Source organism: Aythya fuligula, chromosome Z (genome assembly GCF_009819795.1).
Source record: "Aythya fuligula isolate bAytFul2 chromosome Z, bAytFul2.pri, whole genome shotgun sequence".
In the NCBI taxonomy this organism is placed as follows: domain Eukaryota; kingdom Metazoa; phylum Chordata; class Aves; order Anseriformes; family Anatidae; genus Aythya; species Aythya fuligula.
The window spans coordinates 40,341,259-40,367,798 of record NC_045593.1 but is presented as its reverse complement, the minus strand read 5'-3'; the positions used below and the strand labels follow the sequence as shown (position 1 = coordinate 40,367,798).

At 47.5% G+C, this 26,540-nt stretch overlaps 2 protein-coding genes across 2 annotated transcripts in view; one reads left to right on the top strand and one right to left on the bottom strand.

The window, feature by feature from the left end:
* Positions 1-10,493, top strand: part of SMC5 (structural maintenance of chromosomes 5) — a 49,518-nt gene extending 39,025 nt beyond the window's left edge. Inside the window, exon 24 of the mRNA XM_032205505.1 lies at positions 1,807-10,493. Coding sequence (XP_032061396.1) covers positions 1,807-1,947 — 141 coding nt within the window. The 3' untranslated portion in view covers positions 1,948-10,493. The remainder of the gene's footprint in view (positions 1-1,806) is intronic.
* Positions 10,494-10,522: 29 nt separating this feature from the next.
* On the bottom strand, positions 10,523-26,044 carry KLF9 (Kruppel like factor 9). The gene is made up of 2 exons (XM_032205506.1): positions 25,428-26,044; positions 10,523-14,062 (listed from the first exon to the last, which is right to left on the bottom strand). Exons 1-2 carry the CDS (start codon positions 26,020-26,022, stop codon positions 13,833-13,835), a joined length of 825 nt encoding a protein of 274 aa, XP_032061397.1. The 5' UTR covers positions 26,023-26,044; the 3' UTR covers positions 10,523-13,832.
* Between the last annotated feature and the right edge of the window lie 496 nt (positions 26,045-26,540).

Genomic DNA, 26,540 nt, shown 5'->3' with positions numbered 1-26,540 from the left:
AGTAATTTGGATATTGAAAATATCCAAAATGGGGCCTTAGAAGACGACTGTCAAGGGGTTCAGAGTTTCTTTTAAGGGTTGTGCATGCTGTCTAATCAGTGCTTTAATTGATAAGGAGGAAAATTGTGTGTGGAGAGCCAGACAAATAAATCAAAGCAAAAGCGAGAAACAAGTAGAAAGAAGCTTCACAGGCTTTTTTTTTTTTTTTAAATATATATCCATTTAATATTCTTGATAAGAGGAAGATCAAGGAACATGTTGGACCCCTATTCAGCAGCAAGAGATGGCTTTATGAAGAGATTACTTAAAATAATACCTTTTTTTTTGCATAATCTAGTATTTTTTCCAGAAAGATCAACCACAAGTAGGAGTTAACCATGCACACAGTTAACATGGTAAAGTTGTAGTGGCCCACTACAATGAATAGTACTGAAATAGTACTTCATGTATAGATCTTAGCAAACGAGATTGTTCAGATAGGCCTCATCCAAGGGTGTGCAGAACAGGCTGAGGAGAAAGCTGGAATCTGCACCAGTGCTTTCAGTGGCTTACTTGTAGTTCCTGAGCCTAAGCTATATATAATTACTTTATAGAAAGTAAGCACTTAATGTCATACTAAAAAAAAAAATAATTGCCATATTAAGCTATGTTCCTTTATGTGTATCTGTTGTACACAGGAAAAAGTCTTGTTTTTTTTTTTCAGTATGTTTCAGTTTGTTGACACCTTTCCCAGCTAATTTTTATGCGAACTATGGAAGAGAAGGGGCATAGATTAATATGCAGTAGAGTTGTTTATGGAAGTTTGTTTTCTGAATTGTTGTGATTCATTATCAGAATAAGTAGATGAACTGAATGCATTCTTCAGAAGTGAGTCCTGGGTTTGAAAAGCAGCATTTTTTGATACAAATAACCACTATACAGGGAGCGAATGTGTCTCTGCTGGAGAGCAAGATTAGAATTCTGAATAATCTTAGATTAGATAATTGTGTTTGAAAACAGGATGTATTTCAGCACACAAACCTAGGACATGGGATTTAAATGGCAATAATTAACAACCGTAACTGGTCTAAGGTATAAATTACAGCAGAGAGAGGAATTACTGTGGGTGATGAGTTGTAAGTTAATTGCTAGAAGTTATCCTTAGTGCTGAAGAAAGCCTTACGGCTTGTGAGATGTAGGAAATCTGTCAGTCTCCTGGGCTTGCCACTGACAAAACTTGTGAAAACTTGAACCGTGGTAGGTGTCCAGCTTTGGTTGCTACACATCAAAAAAACAGAACACTGGCTGGAGATATTTCAGAAGACATCAATGTAACTTGTAAAAAGTTTTTGAAAGTTTTGAGTTCCAAGTAATGGGAATTGCTTAGCTCAGAGGAGTTTGAAGTAGCTCAGAGGAGGTTGAAGAGAAGGATAATCCATAATAACTGTCTCCAAGTAATTCTCCCCTTCTGCTCTCCTTAGCCCTGGCAGGAGAAAAGCAAAAGCAGTCAGTATTCTCTGCATGTAGTGGATTGGGCAAAGAAGTTATGACCTCATTTGCAGCAAGAAGGTACAGATTAGGCAAGAAGAAACACTGTCATAGTGAGGATAGCAAAATATGGAAACTACCTGAAGGATGAATGCGTTCTCTCTGGGGGCATCTGGGAACAAATTACACATCATCTGCCTGAAAGGTTATAAAATTGATCCTGCAGGATTGACCTTTCAAGGTCTAAGGCTTGATGTTAACCTTCTTAACTTATTTTAGATAACGGGCAACATCATCTTTTATAGCAATTTTGACTTCGGATTTTGTGTTTTTCCCCAGCTCCTACAGAATCTCACTTACAATGACAAGATGACAGTGTTGTTTGTCTACAATGGACCTTGTATGTTGGAAACAAACAAATGGAACTTAAAGTCTTTCTGTAGGCAGCGGCGGCGACTTGGAAAGATGGATGAACAGTGATACGTATATATGTATATTTATGTGTATGTACATGTGTATATGAAATATATAATTTTTTTAGAACATTTTGGAACATTAGGCTTTCAAGACTCACAGAAATTGTGAAAGATGAGAACCTGTAAAAAAAAAAAAAAAAACAAACAAAAACAATGATTGAGAGCTTTGTTTTTTTTAAAAGCTTATGTAAAAACAATGGATTTCAAGTATGTATTTTTTCAAGTCTTTTGTAATAGTCTATTTCTTCAAAGAATCTACTTTTTAAAAATAATATGTTTAAATAAAAAGGGAGTTTCTTGTATTTTGCTGTTATACCGGTAACGCAACATCAAAAATACAGTTAATTCTTCTAGGTTATATTGGATTAAACCAAAGTATATTTTTTTATCTAAACCTGGAGTTTGCTTTTGTTGAACTGTGTTCCCCTAACAGTTTAGGGTGTTCTCCAGACTTCTCGTATTGAAAGGGGGGGAAACCTTTTTTTGTAACGAATGAAGCAGAAGATGTATGGGAAGAGAGTGGTTCGTAAGTAGCTGTGTATTGTTTTTTGTTTTGTGAAAATACACCTGAAGTTGATACAAGGAATGTATTATAATTATAGTAATATACTTTATTATTGTGATTATTTTTAGCTAGCCTTCCATTTTGTTTTCCTGGAAGGATAAGATATGTATTTTTCTATGGCATGGAGGCAGTGACAGAGAGCCAGGTGTTTAATAATTAAACAATGAGATAGTTATCTTGCAGCGGTAAAGCTAAGCAATGTCTAACTTTTTAAAGTAAAACTGGATATATTTTTGGTAATAGGTGACCAGAAGGCTTTTTACACATCTTTAGCTGCATTGAAGTGATAGTACACAATAGTTTTTTAACAGGGTAGCTTTAAAATTCATTAGTAGAGTTTTCTCTATAGCTGTTAAATATTTCAAAGTAGATGTTACCGATAGAATGTTGAATACAGCTGTTTAATAGTTAAGGAGATATTATCAATAGACCATTAAATACCCAAAATAAAATCCTGGCTATTTAGTTAACTATTCAGTGTTAGGTTTGTTTTTTTTTTTTAATTGTAAAGAGTATGATCTGTAAAGAAGTGGAAACTATGGTTGTTATCTAAAATGTACGTAAAAAATAAGAGTCCCAGGACAGCATCTGAAAATATACAGTATCCTCTTTTACAGCAGGACAGTAGCCCTCAATAGAATTTTAGACATAATTCAGTGTCTGCTTTATTTTGAATGGGAGTTTTTCCTACTGGCATCCTGCCCAGTGAACTTTGTCAGTGAAATCGATATGTCAGGCTTTTTACATGAGAGTGAGATGTTAGAAATACAGTTACACACTGCAAAACTTAAGCTAGAATATGAAGCGTTTCACATATTAAAAGTAAGTAATTCTTGTTTTTGAATTCATGAGTCTTTAAGGGAAGAACTGCATACTCCTACCTCACGGGCCAGAAGACTGGCTGCTGTTGATCAGTGAAGCTCCTTCTGTGAAATGAATTCCTGGAATTAGCTCCAGGAGGATTAGTGTCCTTACAAAAATACTTGACAGAAGAAATAAACGTGTGGAAACTCAGGCTCTAGTCCAGATACAGAGTGGGCTGGTGGAATATCCTTGACTTAATTGAGGCTACAAGGCCTATCTGTCCACTTTATTTTAAGATCTGTGTTTTAAATGTGTTCTTTGAACTTCAGAATGCTTCGTTTCTCCTAACCACAAACTTCTAAGGTTAATTTTGTAATTATTATTATTATTAAATGGAAGCATCTTCCATTTAGTCTCTGAGGATTGCTGTATGAAAAGTGCAATTTGTTTTCCAATGTTAAGCGGATGAAACTACTTACAGGCACACAAGTTGGGACGTCAGTTCATCTGTGTCTAGACAACACTGATTATCAATTCTTAATGTTGTCATCATAGAACTAGTTCATGGGTTTTCTTCCTAGAGTTGTGTTCCTTTCTCATGTTTCAGACTAAGTGAAGTATGAAAAGCAAATCTGACTTCCTTCAAGAGAATGTTAGTTCAGATCCTGTCTCAAAAATCCCACTTTCTGAGTATGTGCCTGTTGCACTGCAAAAGTGAAGAGAATGATGGGCTTGTGAGTGTTTGCTTCTTCCTTAGATATGTGTCACTACTGACCAGAGGTTCTGGTTTACAGTCCTAACATGACACTGTCATTCATACTGCTTTTGTCCAGACATTGTAACAAGTAGCAAAACCATACAATACTGTTATGTTACAGACCAATTGTTATCTAGGATCTTTGCTAGCTAAAGGCTTTAAAAAGGACCTATAACACATCTGTGTATATGTACAGTATAGCCAGTGCCATTTGCAAACAGGCTGTAGAGCCTGACTGTGTGCCTCCCATACACGTTCCCATTGGTGACCTGCTCCTTCGTGTGATGGCTGCATCCTTGTCCGTGAACAGAGCTCCTCTGGCTTATGGAAAAGTTTTTTGGACTGGATGCTTATCCACACTAAGTGACTTAGGGTAGCAATAGCCTTTCTTAGCATTCCTTACCTTATGTATTGGGTGTTTCATTGCTGTCAGCTTTTTTGCTGTTCTTGTTTTGCTGCTATTCAGCTCCTCAGGCCCTCTTGCTATAAAAATGGGTAAGATTTAATTTCAGTATAACTGAGGAAGAGGGGACGAGTGGAAGTGTATGTTAAATATACATGCAGTATCCAGCTTTTCCTGATGACTAGACAGTACCTCAGATAGAGAAGTGGAAAGTCACTAAATGGTCCTTCCAGCTGAAGTATAAATTGGGTGTTCTCAGAAAACAGGTATTCCTTTCTGTTATTTAGACCAACTGAAGACTACAGTAAAGATCCTTTTCCATAATCATCCACAGTTTGACACTTGTGTATCCTCAAGTATTGAGACAAAGAAGTGGCATGGAAGTTTTGACTTACTGGGAGAAATAAAGCAATTTTGAGAAACAAAATACCAAAAAGCTTGTATGAATCAGCTTTTAGTAGCGTTTTTCCTGACTGAAAGTGTCATTTGTGCATGTATGCTGTTAACTAGGAACGGTTGTGTAGCTGGATGGAGTAGCAGGCTAGAACAAAGAGCATAACTTGCATAACTATAATGCTTTCTTGGTACTTGTGTTTTCATTGGAAGAAAAATTAAATGAAATATGTTAAGGCTCTTGCTATCAGAACTTCTATTCTATGGTCTCTGGAGAGGTGGTGAGAGGTGGTGAGACACACAACTGATATGCGCTGCAGCATGCTTACTGACAAGTGTGACAGGTGCCCACTAGAGGCCAGAATATGCATCTGCTCTAGGCCTGCTGGCAAACTTTATTCAGAATTAATACTACTTAGAATTAACTCTACATTGTTTTATTTTTACAAACATGTGCATGGCGTTAAAATGTCTGATAGTGTTGATGCATTCCCATGCTTAGTGTTTGATTAATGTTGGGGGGACGGAAATGGGGGAGGTAGATCTGTAGTGAAAGATACTCACTGTTCACTAAGCTGAGCAGGGATTCTCTCTCTGTTCCCAGGGAGTGGCTGATGCGATTCCCAGGCAAAGCAAATTCCCAGTCTTGTCACTGCATCCATCATGTTTAACAGTGCCTGTGTTGGGAAAGGAGCACCACACTGAACTGAAGGGCTGTATCGACTCAGCAGTATCCCAATAAATACATAAAATTATTTTGTAATTTTATGGAAGCTTTGTGGTTCTGTGCATCAGTTCCCCATCTCCTCCTCCGGCTTTAGTTGCCCTGATTCTTGAAAATCTCACTGTAGTTTCATCTGATTTGACTGGCGTAATACCTGATGGGAGGTGTCTAGGGAGAGCCTACATCACAGGCGGGGGGAACCTTGGCAGTCCAGCTTCACTGTAAATAACTCTGAGCCAAGATTACTCTCTTAGGTTTTGACTCACTGAAACACAATGTCCAAAATAAATTTTCCTAGAACTTTTTGTTACAGAAGCATTTTTCCCAGTGCCTTGCTGAATCAGAATAAAGCCAGGATTCAGTACATGATAATCTGGTGAGGAAGGAGATGGGGAAGAGAATTAAATCTATCTCTGTTCTTAAAAAAAAAAAAAAAAAAAAAAAAAAAAATTCCTTGTCCCGGCCTGAACGTTGGGAAATAGCAGGAATATTTCTCTTCTGTAACTTTCATAGATTACGTGTGCTAAAAATCAGGTTTCTTCTGCATGGCTCATTTGTCCACTATAGCAGCCTGCTAGCCATCATCTCTTGTGGTTCAGCCATGATCCCATCAGCATGATCCACAGCAATTCCCATCTCCGGTTTCCACCAAATTCACCACCTTTTCTTCATTATTCTTCATTATTCTGCTACACAGTTGCTCCCAAAGTAATTCTCTAGTTATCTGGTATCGCTTCTGTTGATCACTTGTCTCTACTAAAGCCAATACTGTTGACAGTATGTTAGTCCCAAACAATGACATTATACATGTCACTGGCTAGATTTTAGTATCGCAAATGGTTTGCATCAACTGTTGCATCTGGAGCTACATCAAATCTTGGCATATATTTCCCGCACATACTTGGAGAAAAGCAAGACACCTGCTTGAGAACTGACAGTCTTTTGTGAAGCATGGAGATGAGAATATTGCAAGTAGGCCAAAAAAGAATTACAAAAGTATCTTTGAGAATAAGTAACTATGCATGGCAGTGGGCAAAGTTGTCTTTGGTAGAAGCAAGGAGGAAGGAACAGATGCTAACTGAGAAGATGGTTGCAGAAGATATCAAGGAACTCTGGAAAAGAACAGAGCAGATGACACAGGTAACATGCAGTATGGATGGCTCAAAGTGGATACATGCTTCAGAATAATCAGAACCAAGTAATTTAAAGAGGGAAGGTATATTATTAGACATCTGTGGAGAAATCCTCTAACAAAGAAAAGACTGGTGAAAATAAGGATATTAGTGAGGGAAAGGCAAGCAGAGGAAACAAGCTAGAGCAGGAGCAAATCTAAACTCAATATTATTTAGCAGATACTTCTGACATACAGCATTATGCAATAGGTAGCATAAAAGAGGCAGGTGTCTTTGGGAGAACTGGAGAACTAGTGTGTTGAACTGAAGAGCAGTTAGTGTCCTCTGGAGTCATACGAAGAGTCAAGGAACAAATGGGATTCCAGAAAGAAAGTCTATGAGAAGACCTTCCACTTGTCAGCTAGTTCCCTCCTTCACCAGTTGCTAAGTAAAGTTTTAGAAAGTTTTACTGCTTGATCTTGACTGCACTCTATTAGTAGCAGTTTGTGTATTATCTTCATGGATGACAAAATGTGTTTTTGTGTGTGTGTGTTTCTCCTTTTCCTACCCCCCTTGATTGCCAAGAATTACGAACTGTGAACATGGGCTAAATCCAAAGCAAATGATCAGTAGAGAGCATGGAAAGGGACTTGCTCTTAAGTACCATAAACAGTATCAGTCCCACTCCGTGCTGCTGCAGTGATACTTACAGGTCTGTTTAGGTAAAAAGCCAATGATGCTCTGGTTTCCTGTGGGCCCCTATCTGAATCCACTTTCTGTCTGCTTCTGAGCCTGATTGTGCTGTTCATGAAGGATTTCTGTGTTCAGAATTCTCCTTGTGTTTAAAATACGCTCTGCTGTACGTAATGCGCTGGTTTGATGTCAGCGTAATGAAAGTGGTACAGGTTCCAGAGTGCATACGGTTCCCCAAGCATAGGTATGCCTTAAATCACTGTTCTCATGAAAAATGATCATAGTATGTTACGTTGAGAGAATCTCCTTTTATTTCAGCTTGAAGGAGTTTACAGCAAGGCTTTCCCAGTTAAGTATAGCAGGTGAAAAATGATAGCCCTGTGAAAAACGATTCATTGAATGTAGAAGCTGAATGTAGCTTTGCTTCTAGGTAAGATTGTCGTTCTGTGGTTCAGTAAAATGGATGCAACAATTAACCATCAACATTGCATAGCCTAATAACATAATTGTGGTTTTCCCTGGCCTTGTGTTTCTTGACAGAGGAGTTATGCATGTCTTTTCTTGGGTTCTCTAAAGCGTTTTTTGCTTGGAAACACCGTCAGAAACCACCAAAGCAGTGGTTAACAGCAGAACACAAAATGTTGTATGTGGTTTCTGCAGGGAAATGGGTTAACTTACACCTCCCTCCTTATCTCTCCGGGAACTTCACCTGATGTCTTACCAACCTCTTGCCCATTAGCCAGAAGAAGAAAAGGCCACTTGGAAAGACTACGACAGTTCTTTGCAGCCTTTCAGCACAGTAGGCTCTGCCCACAGAGGGCTCTGTTACTGTCTGTGCGCTTTGCTTTCTTTTCCTGTGCCTTCTGAATTCCTGTGGGTTTTTTTTGTTTTTTTTTGGATGTTGGGATGGTAAGTTAATCTCATCTACTAGGTGCTTCTAGTCCTGTGGTGTATATACTCCATTACCTTTGTACCTTGTGTTCAGCAGTGCAGTTTTCCAGGTGTTGATTTCATTAACAGGGTTATCACCTAAAGGGCGACAGACAGTACTGAAAGAGGAATAGAGGAATGGATGGCTTTTGATATGGAAAGCAATAGGATGTTTGTCAGTTGTAAATTAGTTGTAAACTGAGGGCAGTGAGCTGGTTAGAAAAACTGAAACGTCAGAAATACAAGCTGAATGCAGCAGAGGCACTCTGCTCACTCTCACCCCAAAAGGAATACATGGGCTCCATATACAGATGTATAAAGTGGAAAAAGTGTATAATAATACAGAAATAAAAGTTTGTTATGGATTAGAACTGATGCCAGATCCCTGGTTGAAATAAGAAGTGTTCTGTACTACCTGTGGAAGTGCTTGGGGAGATAATTTAGGGGACGTGATGTCTCAGTTGAGGACAACATGACACAGAAAACACTAATTGGAAAATTCTTGTCATTGGGAAAGCTTCCCTTGCTTATTTAAGGCAGTCCATTAAAGAGGGTTTTGGTAAGTAAGTGCATTATTCTGACAATTGTGACTTTGCTTTGTTGTTGATGTAATTTGTCAGATGTGGCTGGCAGGTGTGAGGAGCTCAAGCTGGAAGAGATTTTGCTTCCAATGCAAAAGCCCTTGAGGAAGTAGCAGTTCTCACAGAGGTCTGATGCAGAAAGGAGTCAGGCAGGTTTCCTTAGCCCTGGCTGAGTGAGTGCTGAACAACATGGCTTTAGACTCCCACAGAAAAGAAAGTCAGCCTGGGCATCCTAGCAGGCAGGTTGCATGTGAACCTTTTCTGAACCACTCTGCAGACATTTAACTGGACTTCCATGGTATTAAATGGCATGTTTCCTTTCTTCTCTCTTCAGCAGAAAGTAGTAAAACTTCTCCTTGTAGAAATAATTGTACTCTCTGAATCAGCTGGGATGTGCTCAGGGTCGCATTTCCACATGTCAGTGCTGAAGTCTTAGTTAGCATCCGTGGAGGGGCTTCCAGTCTGCATACCTTGCCTATTCCAGCCAAGATTTACATCACTCCTGGAAAGGCTATTCTGCATAGTGTACTAGATCTCAACGGTTGGAAACATCCTCAGGCTATGGCATTGTCTACACTTGGAAGATTTTGGTAGTTTTTCCAATTGGAGCACAAAGGGAAAATGTTAAATACTTTAAGGAGGAGTCTAAAAAACACTTGGAATGTCCTTTTATGATGGGAATGCAACGGAATAAGCTCAGGGGAATGAGCCCTCTGTCCTTTATTCCTAGAAACAATGACAAACTAAAAAAAGAAAACTGTGCTGAGTTTGTTGTGTTTGTCCTTTGGCTGTCCAGCCAAGGACAGAAAACTCCAATGCAGTATCCAAGCCAAATGTGCCTGCAAATTTAGTTCTAGATGCAGAGGGCACACGTCTACCCCTCTGTCTCTGCCCACAGTGCCACAGGGTTACATGTTCCTTGGGTCCGGGGAGTTACACCCTAGTGTGGTTCCCAGGTGCCAGGTTGAGTTCTCATGCACCAAGTTAAGATAGTTTGTGTAAGTAGTTGCTTCTTGCTAGTCCTGACTGTAAACATCAGTGAGCATTTTGGTGAAGGGCTCCTTGCCTTTCCGGCCTTTGGAGGCTGCACAGCTATGGTGTTCTTATTTCCTTACCTCAGCGAACTCCTCCAGACCTTTGGAAACCTCAAGGCAGTGGCACTGGGTGTACAGGCTGCGGTGGTGCAAGGGAGAGCACCAGGCTGAGGTCAAAAGCTGCTGAGCAGTGGGAAACCTCGTAGGTGGTGCAGCAAGTGCATGAAGGGACACTCTTGCTCCAATGCACGCTGTCTCTGCAGTAGTGGGAGAAGGAATCTCTGAAAATACTGTGGAAAAGTAGAGAAATAAGACCTAAGCTTAATAATGACAAGCAAGGCTGGGACCTTTGAAACTGGTCCATATGCCACTTAACTCAGGGATTTCACCGTGTGCAGCAGAATTTTTTTAATTATCTAAATTATTTAATTATTATTTTTTTTAATTATCTAAACAGGATGATTACTTGGTTGGTTTATATTGATTGGTTTACATGATCACTCTTTGACTCCAATCACTCAAAACAGCCTTTGTTTTTTTAACTCATTTCTTTTTATTTTGACAATATATATATACATATGTACAAAAACATCTATGCCTACTTTTTTTTTCCTTTTCTTTTTTTTACAATTTCATGTGATTTACAAAACAGGACAGCAAAATAACTTATAAAGGATACGAATACTGTACAAAAATAAAACTGATTAAACTGTTGGAAGTTTGTATCTTACAGTGTTACAGATCATGAATCTGTAAAACAGCATTTTGAAGAATGTGTCCAGTCTGGTGTATGTTGAACTAAGTCCGTCTGCAAACTGAAAACAGATCTGTAATAAAGGTTATGAGAAACTGTTTTGAAAAAGAAGTATGTTGAAGTATGTATAGCTATACCTTTAAAGCCATGACTTCACTATAGTAATGGGCTTTCTGAACCAAGGAGAGGAGCTGTCCTAACTTCAGCACTATTAAGTATTTCCAAAATAGTACAACAAGTATGAACGGTATTAGAGAACCCGATTTTCCTTTTCTTTTCCAACATTTGCAGCACTCTTTGAAACTTAACTTGAAGATGCAGAAAACTAACTTGGAGTTTGTTTCATGTATTAGATCCGTTGTTTGCTTTTACTAGAAGAAAAACTAAAAGACCCAAATCATCAATACAATAAACTGAAATACCTAAACCTGATCATCCCCCATGTATTCTGTTAGTGGTTAAAAAATCACATTAGTCCCGTCTGTCCTATGCTGAAATACAGCATACGTTAGAGTAAATTGGTTACGGCTTAGGAAGGTTTTTTTCAGAAACAGGATCTTGTCACCAGTGGTGATGACATGAGTTTATATGTCCCTTTGTTCTGTGGACCAAGGTAACCCCCTGCCTGTTAATTCTTTTAGAAATTGAAGAATTAATGATGATATTTCCTTAGATGCGCATTCTACCCCAAGTATCGAAGCTGGGATCTATGAATCTGGCCATTTGCTTCCACATGTAGGCTAATTCCGGTAGCTGTGACCAAGCCATTTATCTATTGATTTAGGAGCTGCTTATCAGCTGTGGCTTCCCGTTGTGGTTGACAGCACGTGGGGGTGCTTTGTACTTCACAGGACCAGGCCTTAATACTCCCAGTACTGCATTTGTCCTACAAAATGGCAACAATCCAGACTGTAGGACAGACTCAAAAGGTTATTGTGATCTTCACAGAGAAGAAGGAAAATGAATATGCATGCTCCATTGAATCTCACTGGGCTACACGTGGCCCTAGCTCCGCTTAACAAGGCAGCATTAACAGTAATGGTAAGCGGAACCATTTCTGTATTTCTAGATCAGTAGAAATACTGAGGCTACCTATTTTTTGTTAGGAAGAACATATGTCCCTACAACTCAATTTGAACACCAGAAATTAAAGTTTGGTTTCTAAAATAAAAGTTTCACAAAGCTGAAACGGAGGTAGAAAGTGTGCTTGGTTTCCTGATGTCTTCACTGAAGAAAACACATCCCTTTTTACTCCACAGACTGCTCAATATCCCTAATGCCTTAAAAGCAGTTCTCTTCACATAGACAGAATTTATCAAGAACTACACAGGTAAAAACACTATAAGCAAACTGATTTCTAATGCTGAAAGCCTTATACAACTGTAGAAGAAAATACCCTACTCTCTGAGCTCATTTTTTTTTTTTTAACGTTTGTTTCTAGGAAGCAAGCTTTTTATCAATTAAAACAATAAGATACGGTAACTGCAGCTGTACTAACAGGATCTTTATGTACAGAATTTTACAGGATGACCTAAATTCATCTGCAGTGGAAACACTTCAGATTTCAGTGTGATTACTCCTGAGATGAATTGGGCCCTAAGTCTCTATAGTAGGGCTGCACCTCCCCTTCCTCTTCTGGAGGAAGGAGTAAAAACAGAACAGCAGAAGAATGCTTCTGGAAGAAATGTGTAAACATAATTATCCCCTTATAAGTAGCTGGGAAGGGAAAAAAAAAAATAATCACTGGTAACCTGGTATGGTGCATGGTTTTAACATGAAAAAAGATGAAATACTCGCACAATGACCATGACTTGGAAGTTCAACTTCGGTGATCTTTTTGCTCCTTTTAGAGAGCAAAACATAGCTTTAAGTTAAACATAATATTGCCTTGATCGGTATTTGGCATGTCATGCATGACACAGGTATGACTGCAAGGTACTTAGGGAAGCTGATGCCAGAAGGAATATTGTGACACACCTTGGGCGTTTTATTTCCAATTAGCTCATGGTTTTCCCTCATACTCTACAGAAACAGTGATCAAGAGATACGGGAGCCCTTCTGAAGTGCTCTTTTACAATAAATTTAACTGTTTCCATTAGCAGAGTGCTCCTAAGGAAAGGTCTACTCTCTCCATAAGCACACGGAACTCCCATTGATGTGGCAGGAGTTAGGCACGTGTATGAAGAGAATAAATCTTTAAGGCAAGTGTATGAAGAGAAAAAACCTGTAAAAAAGCAGCAGTTTATAAAGATGGTAGCTGCTGTAATCCATCCAGTCAAACAAAACACAGCAGAATAACGAACTGTTACTGGCATTTCTATAGTACAGTACTGTATTTATTGACAAATGAAAATATAGATCAATTGAGAGACGTATGTTTCTGCCCGCATCCCCCCCGCCACGTTATGTAGGCTGACTTGTATTTTTCCAGGTAACTGAACAACAGAGCTAAATACACGTATGGTCAGAAAATGACTGAGTGGTTGTGTTGGTGTTTTTTGCTTTAAGTATCTGCTTGAATTTTACATGTTTTTACTGGAAAAGTGCAGCTTATATTCAAAAGTATAGTTAATACAAAGAAAAATTAAAAAGACCCCCTTACTTTAATGGGTCTTCTTGAGTATAAATTCACCTTATTTCAGTATATCAATCAGATGCTATTAGTAACATGTAATATTTCTCTTAACAGTCTTTTTAAATGAAGGATCATTCTGAAATATAGAAGTAAACCCACTTCTACAATGTGCTATGGATTTTATATCTGAGAATTACTTATGTGACTCGGAAAGTGGTTTTACTCGACAGACTCTAAAACACAAGCAGCATTACATTGTTCAACAAAACATGTTCATGACACAGCAATCACAAAGACCTCAGAGTCACGCTACGGTGGTGTCACTGGCCGGACCATCCCGTGAGACGTACGTACGCCAGTCTCAACGCGCCGAATGGCAGAAGGCGGCGGTCCCGTCCTTCTGCCCGGAATCCCCTTCATCAAGACGGCTGCTCCCAGCGAGGGGGAGGGCGTGAGTGGGAAGCACAAGGTGCTTATGTTCTGAACACCGGCTACAAATGCTTGATCCCCAGTTGCCGGACGCACCTTGCACCCCCTGCTCCGCTCCCCGGGCCGGCCCTGCCTTCACAAGGAGCCAGAGCTGGATTTTTTGGATCGCTTGATCATGCTGGGGTGAAACTCAGTGTGGCGGCGGGCATGCTTCGTCAGGTGGTCGCTCCGCATGAAGCGCTTCTCGCAGAGAGGGCACCGAAACTGCTTCTCGCCGGTGTGGGTGCGGTAGTGCCGGGTCAGCTCGTCGGAGCGGGAGAACTTTTTAAGGCAGTCGGGCCACGTGCAGGGGAACGGACGCTCGCCTGCAGGGAGGAAAGGACAAGAAGGTGTTTAGAGAAGGGGGCAGCGTGCTGCCGAAGGGACACAGCTCTTGCTTTATGTCAGGTCTGCCGAGCTGCTGCCGATTCGCTTGGCAGGTTTCAGCCTCGCCACTCTCAAGCCGAAAAACCCTCCATCCACACTGACCCCAACGGATGAGCACTGCCCATGCACCCACGCTTCTTATATCAAATGCACTATGCTAGTTTGAGAGGAGCACACCATTATTATTCCTCTGGCACTTCCATTCAACTGGATAAAATCATCCACAACCACTAGAAAAGCAGCCAAAAAAACCCTCACCTACAAGACGTACTTACTACCTGCCTGGGAAGGGATGAGGGGGGAAGAGAGCTGGGAGAGCAGAGCAGCCTCAGAGCTGTAAATCTGCAGAGCAGAAAGGCTGCGCCTGCTGGCAGAGGCCCTCTGCCCCCCTCTCCTCCCTTCCCCGGGGCTGTGCCAGCAGATGATGGTCTCCCCTCGATCTCCTACATGTCCAGTTTGAGGACAGGAAAACTGTGATGTTACTTGCAGCCCTATCAGTAGAAATGTTTGCTGTGGTGGCGAAGAACCAAACCAAATGCCTTAACCTAGAACACCTTTGTTTTAAAACCCAGGGTGTGAGGAGCAAGTGATACCAGCATCCTCCTGGCACCCCAGATCCCTGTGGCTCAGCCCTGCGGGCTGCCCGCACCCCGCGCACAGCCACAGGCCCAGCACCTCCCAACCTGCAAAGCTGACTACTCCATGTCACAGAAGGAAATCAAAAACGCTCAGGATACATCATGTACCAGAGCCATTTGATGCCTTAATTCCTTTTCTCAAGAGCCTCCTGAAGGGAATATAAATGACAGCTATGTGACAGCTATTTATAGTCAACCATGAAATATAGAAACTATCCCAGGAGATTTCCAGCTTGGAAGAGTTGGAAAGAAATTCAAGAGCTCCAGTACTTCTTGGTACGGTGCAATTTGGCACAACACGCAAGCTCACTTTACATTTGCAGATTGCAAGAAAAGGCGTTATTTACAAGGAAGTGTGCCTTGGAAAACTCCCCAGACACAACAGCCTGGACAAAAGACTGAAGACTGGGATGAACACCCCAGCAGCCAGGAGGACGACCACGAGCAGGAAGTACTGCAGAGCTCTTGGGAGGAGAATGGGGGTGTGGGGAGGGGGCTGGGGGGGCAGTCTGCTGGCATCCAAGAGATGCCACACCAAGGAGGATGACGGCAGGACAGATGTGCTGAGATTATGCCACACAACTGGCCCTGAAAGCCTAGTGAAAGTCTCTGAAATAAAGCAGACACTATACTGGCTTAAGTTTCCAATTACGTGGTGCTCCTTGCCAGGCAGACTGCTCTGTCCCAGACTGACATGCTTTTGGTTCAGTTTTAGGCAGATGATCAAGACCAAATGTGTCAAAGCAGCCTCTAGGGCCAGGCCAGCCATAGCACAGCTGCTTCCTGCATGTTTCCTCTCCTCACCTGGCAGCAGTGCTGGCCTCTGGTCAGGGAAGGGGAAAGCAGAAGTAGCACGACGCCAGCTGTGCCTGCATGTTAACCCGGAGGAGATAGGTCCTGACCCATGGGGCTTTATAATTGTTTTTAAGTACAGGCTCCCTGCTATATTCCTTTAAACATGGTTGGAAGCCCTTCTGAACAGCCACTGCCCTTGTGAATGAAATTAAAGCTGTGCATTCCCTCACACATGCTTGAAGGCCATGGCCATAGCTACAAGACCGCAGCACCAGGAGGTGCCATGCGATGGTCTCACAGATCTCATCTGCCTTTGTTCTGCCCAGCGCCCACATCTGGCCTCCCAGGCAAGCATTTTATGGGTACTACTCTTAGTATCCATCTTATGGTTTCTGTCATGGCTTTGCAAAACAGGCAGCAGTGGGCGGTGCAGAAAAGCTTTCCAGATCCCGAGGGGACGTGGGAGAAGTGCGGTACATCACGCGTGTGTGGAGGCATCTCATATATAGCTCTGTCCAGAGCACTGGGGGCAGCTCAGGCATCTTGACCCTTCCCCAGAAGCTGCATTCCCACCATCTACCTCAGGACAGCTCGTCGGCCTGCCAAAGTGCCTAACTCACAGAGACCAAGAGTGAGACCGAGTACCTAGGCTGGGTAACATGGACCTTTGGTGCTCAGTGTCTGCTTGTTAGGCGGTGGAGTATGCAAACTGGTTGCTTGAAAGCAGTGTTTTATTTTAAATACTTGCAGAAGGGAAGAAGAAACAGAACCTGCTTTCTGGTTCCTCCCGAAACGCACGGGGAGCGGTGACCTCCGCCATTGTGGCCTGGCACCACCACTTCACCTGCCGGGGGAAATGGTTGAGCTGCGAGGCATCCACGAGGCCACGGGCTGAGGCAGCTCTCGCCCGGGATCCCTCACATCGGTTCACAGCACCGCAGTGATCACAAGATGACAAGATCACTGCCACCAGGGAGCAGGGGGAAACAGCTTCCCTGTGGGAACCTCCCAGCCACGGAGGTCTGAAGGAAGCAGGGTGGAGGCATGCTTGGTGCTCAGGGTGGCGAGCATAGCGGCTGTCACCAAAGGACAGGGACGGTCACGCGTCCTGAAGCATGCGAGAAGGGGAACCCACTGCAGGCCACCTTCTGCCACCGAGTACAGCGATGGAAAGTGATTTCATCACCTCAGTGGTACGAGCTCCAGGAGGCTGTCACAAACGCTTTGGAAACGCGCACATTAAAAAAAAAAAAAAAGTAGGCCAGGCATAATCCGTGACACCAGGAAGTGTTAAAACTCAAAGAGCAGAGAGACGAGGGGGAAGAGAGAGACTTCTCCAGGCCCTGGGTGTTTGTCTCCAAGCCTGAAGATCTGTTCTCCTCGGTTACAAAGCCATAACCTGTTGCACAAGCCCAGAGAGATGGTGCTTCAGTGACCAACTGAACAGATGCAGCACAGTGGTGGAGCGTGAATTTGGAAGGGTTTTTATGCAACGCAGAGACGCCTGATGGCATGCGATGACTGTGTGCTCAGCAGAGCTGGACCTTGCAGTTGCTGGTGGTATTTGACATGCCATTCCTTAAAGCAGCAGAGGAGCACAGGAGCGCAGAGGCGAGCTGCCATGACACAAAGATGTGATGCCCATAGTGCTGCCTCCACCAGGGGACATCCCTGTCTGTGCCATGTCCAAGCCAGAGGTATTTTTTCCATATGATTCTTCCCCCTGGGTTTTGGGAGCAGTACCGCTAGGGCCTGAAAAGAACAAAACGAACCACTAAAACAGGGTGCTGTTATGCACTGCTGCCTTTGGTGGCAGTATGCTACTTCGATTTTAAGACATGCCTGAGAGCGAATTTCTATCAATCGATGAGGGAAAGGCCACTGATGGATCACAAGACATTAGAACTGTGTGCAACAGAATCTGACCGCAGAGATAAAAGGTGTAAATAATTCTCTTCACCAGACGTATCCGTGGCAGCTCACAGAAGTAACCACTGAAACAAACTGGTTTACAGGAATCGACTCATTGCAGAATTCCCCTTTGTCCTGTTTGACACCAGGGTGCAGCGGGAGGCACAGTTTACACTGAGATGGCACAACAGCACAAGCTGATGTTGGCTGCGCACAGCTCCTTCCCTGCTCCTGAGCCCTGACTTGCTTTAAATCCCACATAAATACGAAGGCCATCGCAGATCCTTTCGAACTGTGCTCTCTCACTTCACCCAGTCTTCTCTCCCTGTTCATCCTCCCCACTCTTCACTATACATGGTTCACTTCTTCTGGGGAGTTTAAGCTCTCTGTCTAGGCTGATTTGTAAAACCTGAGGCAACTCAACGTTATTCTTTTTCCATTTTATCCTGACTAGATTGAAAACTATTCAGCTTTTTGCCCTGCCCAGAGACATTCCAGATTTTCCCACATGGTAGTCTTGTGCAGGAAGCGTTTCTGAAAATAAGAATACGGAGTGGGCATTAGCAGACTCATTAACAGGGCAGATAATACTGGTATCCTGACTTGTTGTTTGCCTTCTCACTAAAAGTGCTGATCTAGATGTGGATGGATGACTGAGGTTAGGAGCTGCAGTTCGTGTTGGCTTTAGAAAAGATGACTTCATTCAGGCAAACAAGTGATAGAGAAGGTCTGGAGTGTCTTTTTTTTGTCCCAGGGGAAAAAAAATGCTGTGTTTTTTGACAAAGCTGAAGACAAAGTTTATTATCATACACTTGAGCTATTCTCTTGGCTTTTAGCAGGGCACGTCCTAGGAGTGGAGCAAACTGAGTTTCTGTGATGAAGTACTAATTTTAAGAGAATTGCTAAATCGCTTTGAGCACTGACTTTATGGAAGATGCTCAGAGACTGCTGTTGGTGTGGATGGAAGTCTGGCCAAGATGAACGCTTTACTAGCCTTGTATTGTTTTTCTGGCTGACAGAGACGAAGTTAGGTGCAGCCATGAGCAGAGCCTGGGATCTACGCTAGCTAACACAGAACAGTTTGCCATCAAATAATGATGATGATGATGCTTCACATATTAATTAGAAAGCCAAATGGACTGTATCTACAGCTGCAGGAATGGACCGCTAATTAGACACTGCTGACTGACCTGCATGTTAAAGAGGTGACCACCGGGAACACGGTAGGACAGGACTGCTCTGCCAGGTACTCATAGCAGCACCTACACTAAGGTACCAAAACTGAAGAACGGGACCAAGTTGGACTTCTGGGATGCAGTGCCTGTGCTTGACTCCCACCCTCTCTCTGGCCACAGGACACATCACAGCTAGCCAACATCTCCTGCCACAGCAACACCCACCTCTGCCCGTGGCACCTGCCCAAAAGCCCAGCCGTACTGCATGACAGCTGCACTGACCCGTCCCATCAGAGATGAGGGGGGAAAGGCTGAGAAGGGAAAGCACACAAACGAGGAAAGCTCAAAGAATTTGTCTTTTTTCCATCAGGCAAGAGCAAAATTACTTAGGAAAACAGGACTGCTGTTTGCAGGAAGGCAGAAGACAAAAATAGGGGGGAAAAAAGGCATTCCCAGAGCTTCAGTGGGCATGACCAACTCCTTATGGTTCAAATAAATAAAAAAAATGTAATCTCCACCTTCATCTTCTGAGATCCTCCTGAACCCCTGTGGCTGCTGGACCTTGAACTTTCCAAAGCAATCTTGGTACCCTGGGAAGATCTGGTCCTGAACAATGATCCTTGGCTTAGATACAAGGATAACGCTTCCCTCCACGACCCCCTTCTATGACCCCACTCAGCCACCACTCCCGAGCGTCACAGTGTCTCCTGAAGTATCACAGGTCCTGTAGATGGATAAGTGTCAAAAACATGGCCAAGCATATTGCAAGAAAAAAAAAAAAAAAAGGAATAAGGGCAGACACTCCTTTTTGCCACAAGACAGCTGTATTTCAGGCCTCTTTTTCCCTCGAGTGTCATTGCTTTCCCCGCATACCTGAAGGAGCAGATCCCTGTGAGACACTGGATGCTGACCCAGTGTTCTCTCGCAAGGTGTTCTGATGAAGATGGCTCTTACAGACATCTGTACTCCCAGTTCTGGGCTGACAGGCTTTCAAACTGCCTTTTTTACTCTTCCAAGACAGATACTCCAGAACTGGAGTGTTAAAACGCATGGCAATCACAGGGTAGAGATGCTGGTGAGAAACAGCACAGAGCAAGTCCAGCAGAGAGGAGACTCGGTACAGAACAAGGGTTCCCGGAACACGTCAACCATGGCCAGCCAGTCTGGCAAGAAGATCAGATGCTGCCTACAGGATGGACGATGGACAGAGGGGTTGCACCAAGGGGTTTATTCCACCAGCACCAGGACTGAACACCACAGGAAAACTCAGGTGTTAAAATGCTGCTTTCAGCATGTTCTTACGCTGCTGTGACATCCTCGAAGCCACCACCCAACAACTGCTTTTATCCATCTGCAGGTGCCTGAGTCTCTTTCAAAAGAGCAGATGCAAAACCACCTGCTACAACCCACCACTGCTGAGCGCCCCAGCTCGCGCCGACAGCCCAGCGAGACGCAGTCCTGCCACAGATACACCTGATAACAGCAGTAAGGGATGCACCCCTGCAGCCTCTCTACCAGCACCCCTTCCTACAACAGGCTTTCCTTCTGGGATTGTACCTCCTTGTATCTATCAGTCAGGCAGGGTACCTGGGCTGTGAGAGACCTCTTCAGGTCTCACCAGAGAGTTAAACACACACTTCTCGTAGCTGAGAGGAGTGTCCTCAGCAGTAGACTCCTAGGTACTTGGAATAAGCTTCTACCTCTTACCCTTTTCTATCTTACCTCCATGTGAACTTCCCCTGCCTTGCAGTAATACTTAAACATTAACTGAGCAATGCAGGGAGACCAACTCCTCATCTGGTGCACAGGGCACTTAGCTGGGATCGCAGAGCACTGGACGTGGGCTGCTGTCCTGTCTGAGTGACCGAGTACTTGCTAAGGGGGAACAGCTCTGACAGAAGGAGCAGAAACTTTCTGAGTCAGAGCGGCCTCTCTCCGAACTCCAGCAGAGCGGGGACCTGGGAACACGTCTTCCAGTGACCACGGCCATTCCCTCAGATACCGAGCTGCTGGATACCACAGCACCCTGGACTTTCCCCACTCCTCCCCTCTAGCACAGAAAGGAAGAGTTTGGCACGGGCACTTTGCCTCGGGAGGAGGTTTATGTCCTGGAGGAGCCCCTCTCTCCAGCCAGGCACCAATTGCTGGCACGACAGCCCTGCACACAGCTGGGGCTCCCTGCCCCTGCCCGTGCCCTCAGGTGGCAGATGAAGGACTTTCTTTGGCCTCCACAGGGTGACCCGGCTCTTTAGAGACCAGCACTGCAACCATCTGTGGGGCTGGACCAAACACACGGGGGAGGGAAGGTTTTTGGTGGCTGCCTTTCCAAACTGCTTGTGTGTAGCTCGGGGTAGTGCTGGGGGCCGGCAGCGCAGGCGGCCGCTGTGCTTAATGCATTCCCACTGACCCTGAGTAAACCGAGTGTGTCACGGCTCTCGTCTTCACATGCATTCGGGGAGATAATTCTCATTAATCTAGTGTGAATTTATTAGCCAATAATTCAGCTGACTCTTCCCTCAGGTTGAGGCATTTACAGCCAGCGTTCCCAGGCTGTCCGCCCTCGCTCGATGCTGGATGATGAACTATGCACCACAAATACCCGGCATTGGAAGCTGCCTTGCCTCCAGCCCGGCCTTTTGGTCTGTGCCTTGCCTCCTCCCTGCTCCTCCAGCCACCAGCCTGGGGGCTCGGCGAGGCGAGGAACGACAGCACAGTGCAGAAGCACGGCTGCCCATTGCGGGGAATGGTTGTTCCTGCTCGGATCCATGCTGCCAGGACTGTGAGACGTACAAGCTACCAGAAGCAGCTGACACCTACTATGGGGCCGTCGGTGCCACAGCGTGCACAGCCTGGCAGAGCTGCCTTCCCAGCACGTCCCTCCAGAAACGGGAGTCCCGTCCTGCCCACTGCTTCTGCCCTACACAGCTCTAAATCTTCATTTTTGGTTTAAAGTAACCCATAAACACCTTCCTGGGGTGCTTTCACACCGCGACACGCGCACTTGCTTAGTGTTTGTGTTTTTAAAACTGGGGGAATAAAAACAACTGAGCAAACACTGAACTTAATCTTGAGGATCTGCGCCTACCTTACTTGGCTGGCAGGGCTTCCAGTCAGCACAGTCATGTTTCCCCAAGGCCTGGAAGTGAGCCTAGCAGAGCTCTAGCAATTTACACATTTTGTGAACCCTTGAGAACGGGGGTTTCAGATGGAGGCCTGGTTTTGGCAAAAGTGTCCTGCTGGCTCCACTTCCTGCTCTTCAGTCTTATTTTAAAAGGAACTGGCAACGTGACATTGCATGAGCTGGGAAAGGGGGGCTTAAAATGCTAAATTTCAGATTATGCTCCCATAAAACACCCAAAAAAGCTCTCGGCAGGCAGAGGATTGTCAACTGATCATCATCCGTGCAGTCTGTCAAGCTAGCGATAACCTAGAACACAACTAACAAAGCAGCACAGTCGGAACCAAGCTGATACGGGGGCTGGATCGACACCATCGCATCCAGATCGCAGCACCAGGCAGCTGCAGCGCTCATCTCCCCTTTCTACCAGGATCGCTCCTGAGCTTCGCTGTGCCAGATGCTGACCCACGGCCCCACGCCTCTGCTCACAGCCTGCTGCTGAATCTCCACCAGAGCCAAGAGCTGGGGGAGCTCCGGGGTCTGCCGACTGCCTGATGTCACGAAACCCTTTGTCTGGCTCGGACCTGGTCTTCATGATGGGAAAGTTGGGTGAAAAGCCTGGTTGACAAGGCAGGACTTGAAGCACGACTGCTGGTTTTTGAGTGTCTAACCTCTTCACGAGGGGCACCTGATGTAAACGTGAATTTCTCTTCAAACCACGAAAACAAATTGTTGAGAAGCATTTGGGATTCGCCTCCCCAGGCAAGTGAACTCCTGTAGGTCCTGTAAGAGGCACCTCGTGAACCAGCTTCGTGGTACCTGCTCTGCTCCTAGCCAGGAGGGCCTGTTCCTGGCAGCCACAAGCCCTCTAGCTGGCTGTATTCACACTGTAAGCAGGTGTACGTTCCTTAAATTAAGCTTCTCCTGACAGTTTTTCTGCTTCTGCCTTTCAGGATCTTGCTCTTTGCTCCGTGCTCCCTGCCCTGCCCTTCTGACCGAGGCGGCTTGTTTGCTCTCGCATGCCTCTCCCCATTGCCCCTGGAAACACTCCCTGCACATCCTTCTCTGCTAAGCTTCCCTCTCCCTCCCTACATTTCTGAGGCTCGTAATAACGCTGCACATTACCAACCATAACCAAACCTCCGAATCAAGCTGTTCAGAGAAGACCCTGAATTTTCAAGGCAACCTTCTGTCTATCTGTTGCTACTCATTGCTTTCCTGTGCGGCACGGACATCTGTTTTCTCCTGGCCTCTTGCACTGCTTCCAGGGCTCCGGTCTTGTTCACATCTCGAGAATGAGCCTGGGCCTTTTTCTCTGCTCTGGAGGCCCCCAGGGGAACATCTGCAAGGCGTGGTCATGCCCCCTCTCCTGCGGAGAGGACGCTCCTGCAATCCCTGCCTCTGCATGCAAACTTCAGCTGAGCGTGCACGTCCCGTGCTCCCACAGCACTGTCCCAGGAGGGACGGGATGGATACTTCAGAGACCAAGGTAAGGTCACTTTGTAGACCTGGGTCTTCTGGAAATTGAACTACACTCAGAGGCTCAAACTCCAAGAAGACAAAGATGGATACTTTTTGTTTCTGAAGTCAGGGGTGCCTTTGAACCAGCAAGTTTAAAGTGTGATTAATAAGATCCAGACCTGCAACCTCTGAGCATCAAGCCTTTGGTCTTCTACCTTCATTTGGTATTTCACGTCTCGCTTTCCATTAGCTCACCAACGTTATTCTAATGAGCTTTTAGGTTCCAATATATTACACTGCACAGAGCAGAGCTTTCCAACCAGCTCAGTGAGTGTCCACGAGTACAGACAGGCGTTGCCACAAGCACGCTCATGGGTGTGAACAGAAACAGTGAAGTCGTTTCCCAGGATCGAGAGATTGGGGGACAAGTACTGAAAACTGAAGACCAGGAAGCCTCCACCAGCGGCTGTGCACGTACTTCAACCAAGGGCTGCAAAGCAGCAAGAAGGCAGTTTGGTTGCCCGATGGAAGCGATTCAAAAGGCTCAGAAATGACAGAAATAACTTGATACAAAAAAGGGAAGAAAACGGTACTGAGGAAGGAGGGAGTATTAGTGCTCCGCAGAAACACCGCTATGAATAACTCTGGCGATCCAATCAAGCCCCACTGTTGCTAAGGAATTGTTCTGCCATCTATAAAGATAATTAGCATTAGCGGTATCATTCAGCATTTCGGTTGGCTCCAATTAACTGCTCGCATTAGGAAGCTCTGAAAGTTTATTACTGCTGCATGTTTGCAGTGTCCTTAATCACACGGGGCTGCCACGGCGGCGCGGCCGTGCGCCCACCTCGGGCATCTCGTGCTTGGAGCTTGGCCCCCTGCTCCCAGGGGTGCACGGTGAGCCCCAGGGGTCCCTGTTGTAACGCTGCTGCTTGCAGCGAGCTGTTAGGGCTGTGCTGTGCATCAACCTGCCCGTCCTCACCCAGCACCATACCCCGGCTGGCGCCTGTGTCGGATCGGGGTGGGTACCCGAGCACCGGGCAGTAGGTGGAACCGGCACCCGTCCATTGCGTTTGCCACTCGCGAGCCAGATTTTTGGCAAGGCATCGCTTACATCCAGCCCCCAGATGAGCACCGGGGCTCGGGTCCCCGCGCTGATAAACCCAGCAGCCCCCGGCACGGCTCCTGCACCGCCCTGCGGCCCCCTGCCAGCCCCCGCTCCCGTCCCACCGCGGCACAGCCGAGCCTTCGGAGCTCTCTCCCCTCGCAGGCAGCCTCGCTCCGTGCTCCACGCCGACAGACGGGGCCCGGGGAAGGCGCAGACCGGTGCCAAGCACCGCGGTGCGCCCGGTCGGGGGGGGTCCTGGCCTCCCCCCTCTGCCTCCCTGCCGTCCACGGGGAGCGGCGGTGGGGCAGCCCGGCTGGGACGCGCGGTGCTGTTTGAACTCAGCCCCTCGCACCGAAGGGCTGAAGCACACCGAAAAATGATGATTAAAAAAATAATAATAATAAAAAAGCCCACGACCGGGCACGGCCGCGGCAGATAACGCCTCACGGCCGGGCTGCCGCCCCGACACACCCTCCGCGGCACCCGGGGCGCCCGTCCCCGACGGCGGCGGGGGGGGGACGAGCCGGGAGGGGGCCGCTCCGCCGGGACAAGACCCTTGGACCCCTCCTGCCTGCCCCCCGGGACCCGGTGTCCCCGGTGCCCGCCCGCCCCCTCCCGCGTCCCCGGCGGGGGCGTGCCAAGGGCAGCGGCCGGGCGCGGGGCGCTGCGGGAGCGGGGCCGCCCCCCGACGGGGCTTGGCTGCGACCCCCGGGCACCCCATTTCCCCAAATGACCCGGACCCTCCCCATTTCCCCAAATCCCCCGGACCCTCCCCATTTCCCCGCAGCCCCGTTCCCGTCCCCCCGCTGCCGCAGACCGCCCCGGGGGAGGGGTGTGGGGGGGTGTCACGCCCCCCCCCCCCTCATCCCCCCGTTCTCCCCCGGGGGGGACCCCTGCCCTCGGTGCTGCCCGGGGAAGGGCCGGCGTGAGACAAACGACACGAAACGAGCGAAATGCGAGGAAGCCGAGGGAAGAAAGGAGCGGGCGGAAAGCGGCGGGCGGGGCGAGGGGGCGGGGCGGGGGGCGGCGCGGCGCTGCCGGCAGGGTTCACCCGAGGACACGCGGCTCCCCGCGGCCGCCCCGCCCGGCGCGGCTGACCTGTGTGCACCCGGTAGTGCGCCTTCAGGTGGGAGGACTTGCCGTACACCTTGCCGCAGCCGCTGTACGGGCACTTGTGCCGCTTCTCGCCCGACGGCTTCCCCTTGCCGCCGCCGCCGGCAGCGGCGGAGGAGGCGGCGGCGGCGGCGGCGCTGGTGGCGGTGCCGGCGGCGCTGGCGCTGTCGGGGGGCGCCCGCGGGGGCGGCCCGGGCGCGGGGCTGCGGGGCGGGCTGGAGCCCGGCTCGGTGGCCGCGTCGCTGTCGGAGCCGGCGTCGTCGTCGGGGCTCTCGAGGCTGTCGCTGCAGACCGAGGGGGCGGGCAGCGGCCGGTACTTGTTCAGCTCCAGCAGGCTCTTGGCGATGGCCAGCAGGGCGCAGTAGTCCTGCCAGGCGTCCCGCGGGTCCCGGGCGCCCGCCTCCCCCTCGCCCGCCGCCTTCAGCCGCGGGGCGGCCCCGCTGCCGCTGCCGCTGCCTCCCCCTGCGCCGCTGCCGCTGCCGGAGCCGGAGCCGGTGCCGCTGCCGGCGGCGGCGGCGCGGTTGGAGATGGACACGAGGCACTGCGCCGCCACGAAGTCCACGTAGGCCACGGCCGACATGCCGCGGCCGCGCCCCGCGGGGGGCCCGGGGCCCTCAGCCGCTGCTCCCGGCGCCGCTCCCCGCCGCTGCCCGCCGTCGGGCGCCGGGGGCGGGGCGTCCTGCGCCGAGCGGGACAGGGCGGCGGGGCGGGGGGCGGGCGGCGGCGGCGGCGGCGGGGAGCGGCAGCGGCAGCGGCAGCACCGGCAGCACCAGCACCAGCAGCACCGGCAGCGCCGGCAGCGGCAGCGGCAGCGGCCCGGCGGGGCCGGCGGGGCCGGGGCTGCGCGGGGGGAGCCGAGAGCAGAGCGCCCGCCTGGCGCCGCCCGCCCCGCGCCCCGCGCGCTCGTGCCGGGGAACGGCCGCGCCGCGTCCCATCACGTCAGGTTCGGAGCCCCCCGCCCGCCCCCCCGATTGGTCAGCGGGCAGGGCCGGACGCCGTGTTTACCTTCTCCCCCCCCCCCCTCCAACCTCCCGCCCCCGCCCCTCCCCGCCCCAGCCGCTCGCTCGCGGGCGCCTTTTGGCAGGGGGGCGTGCCCGC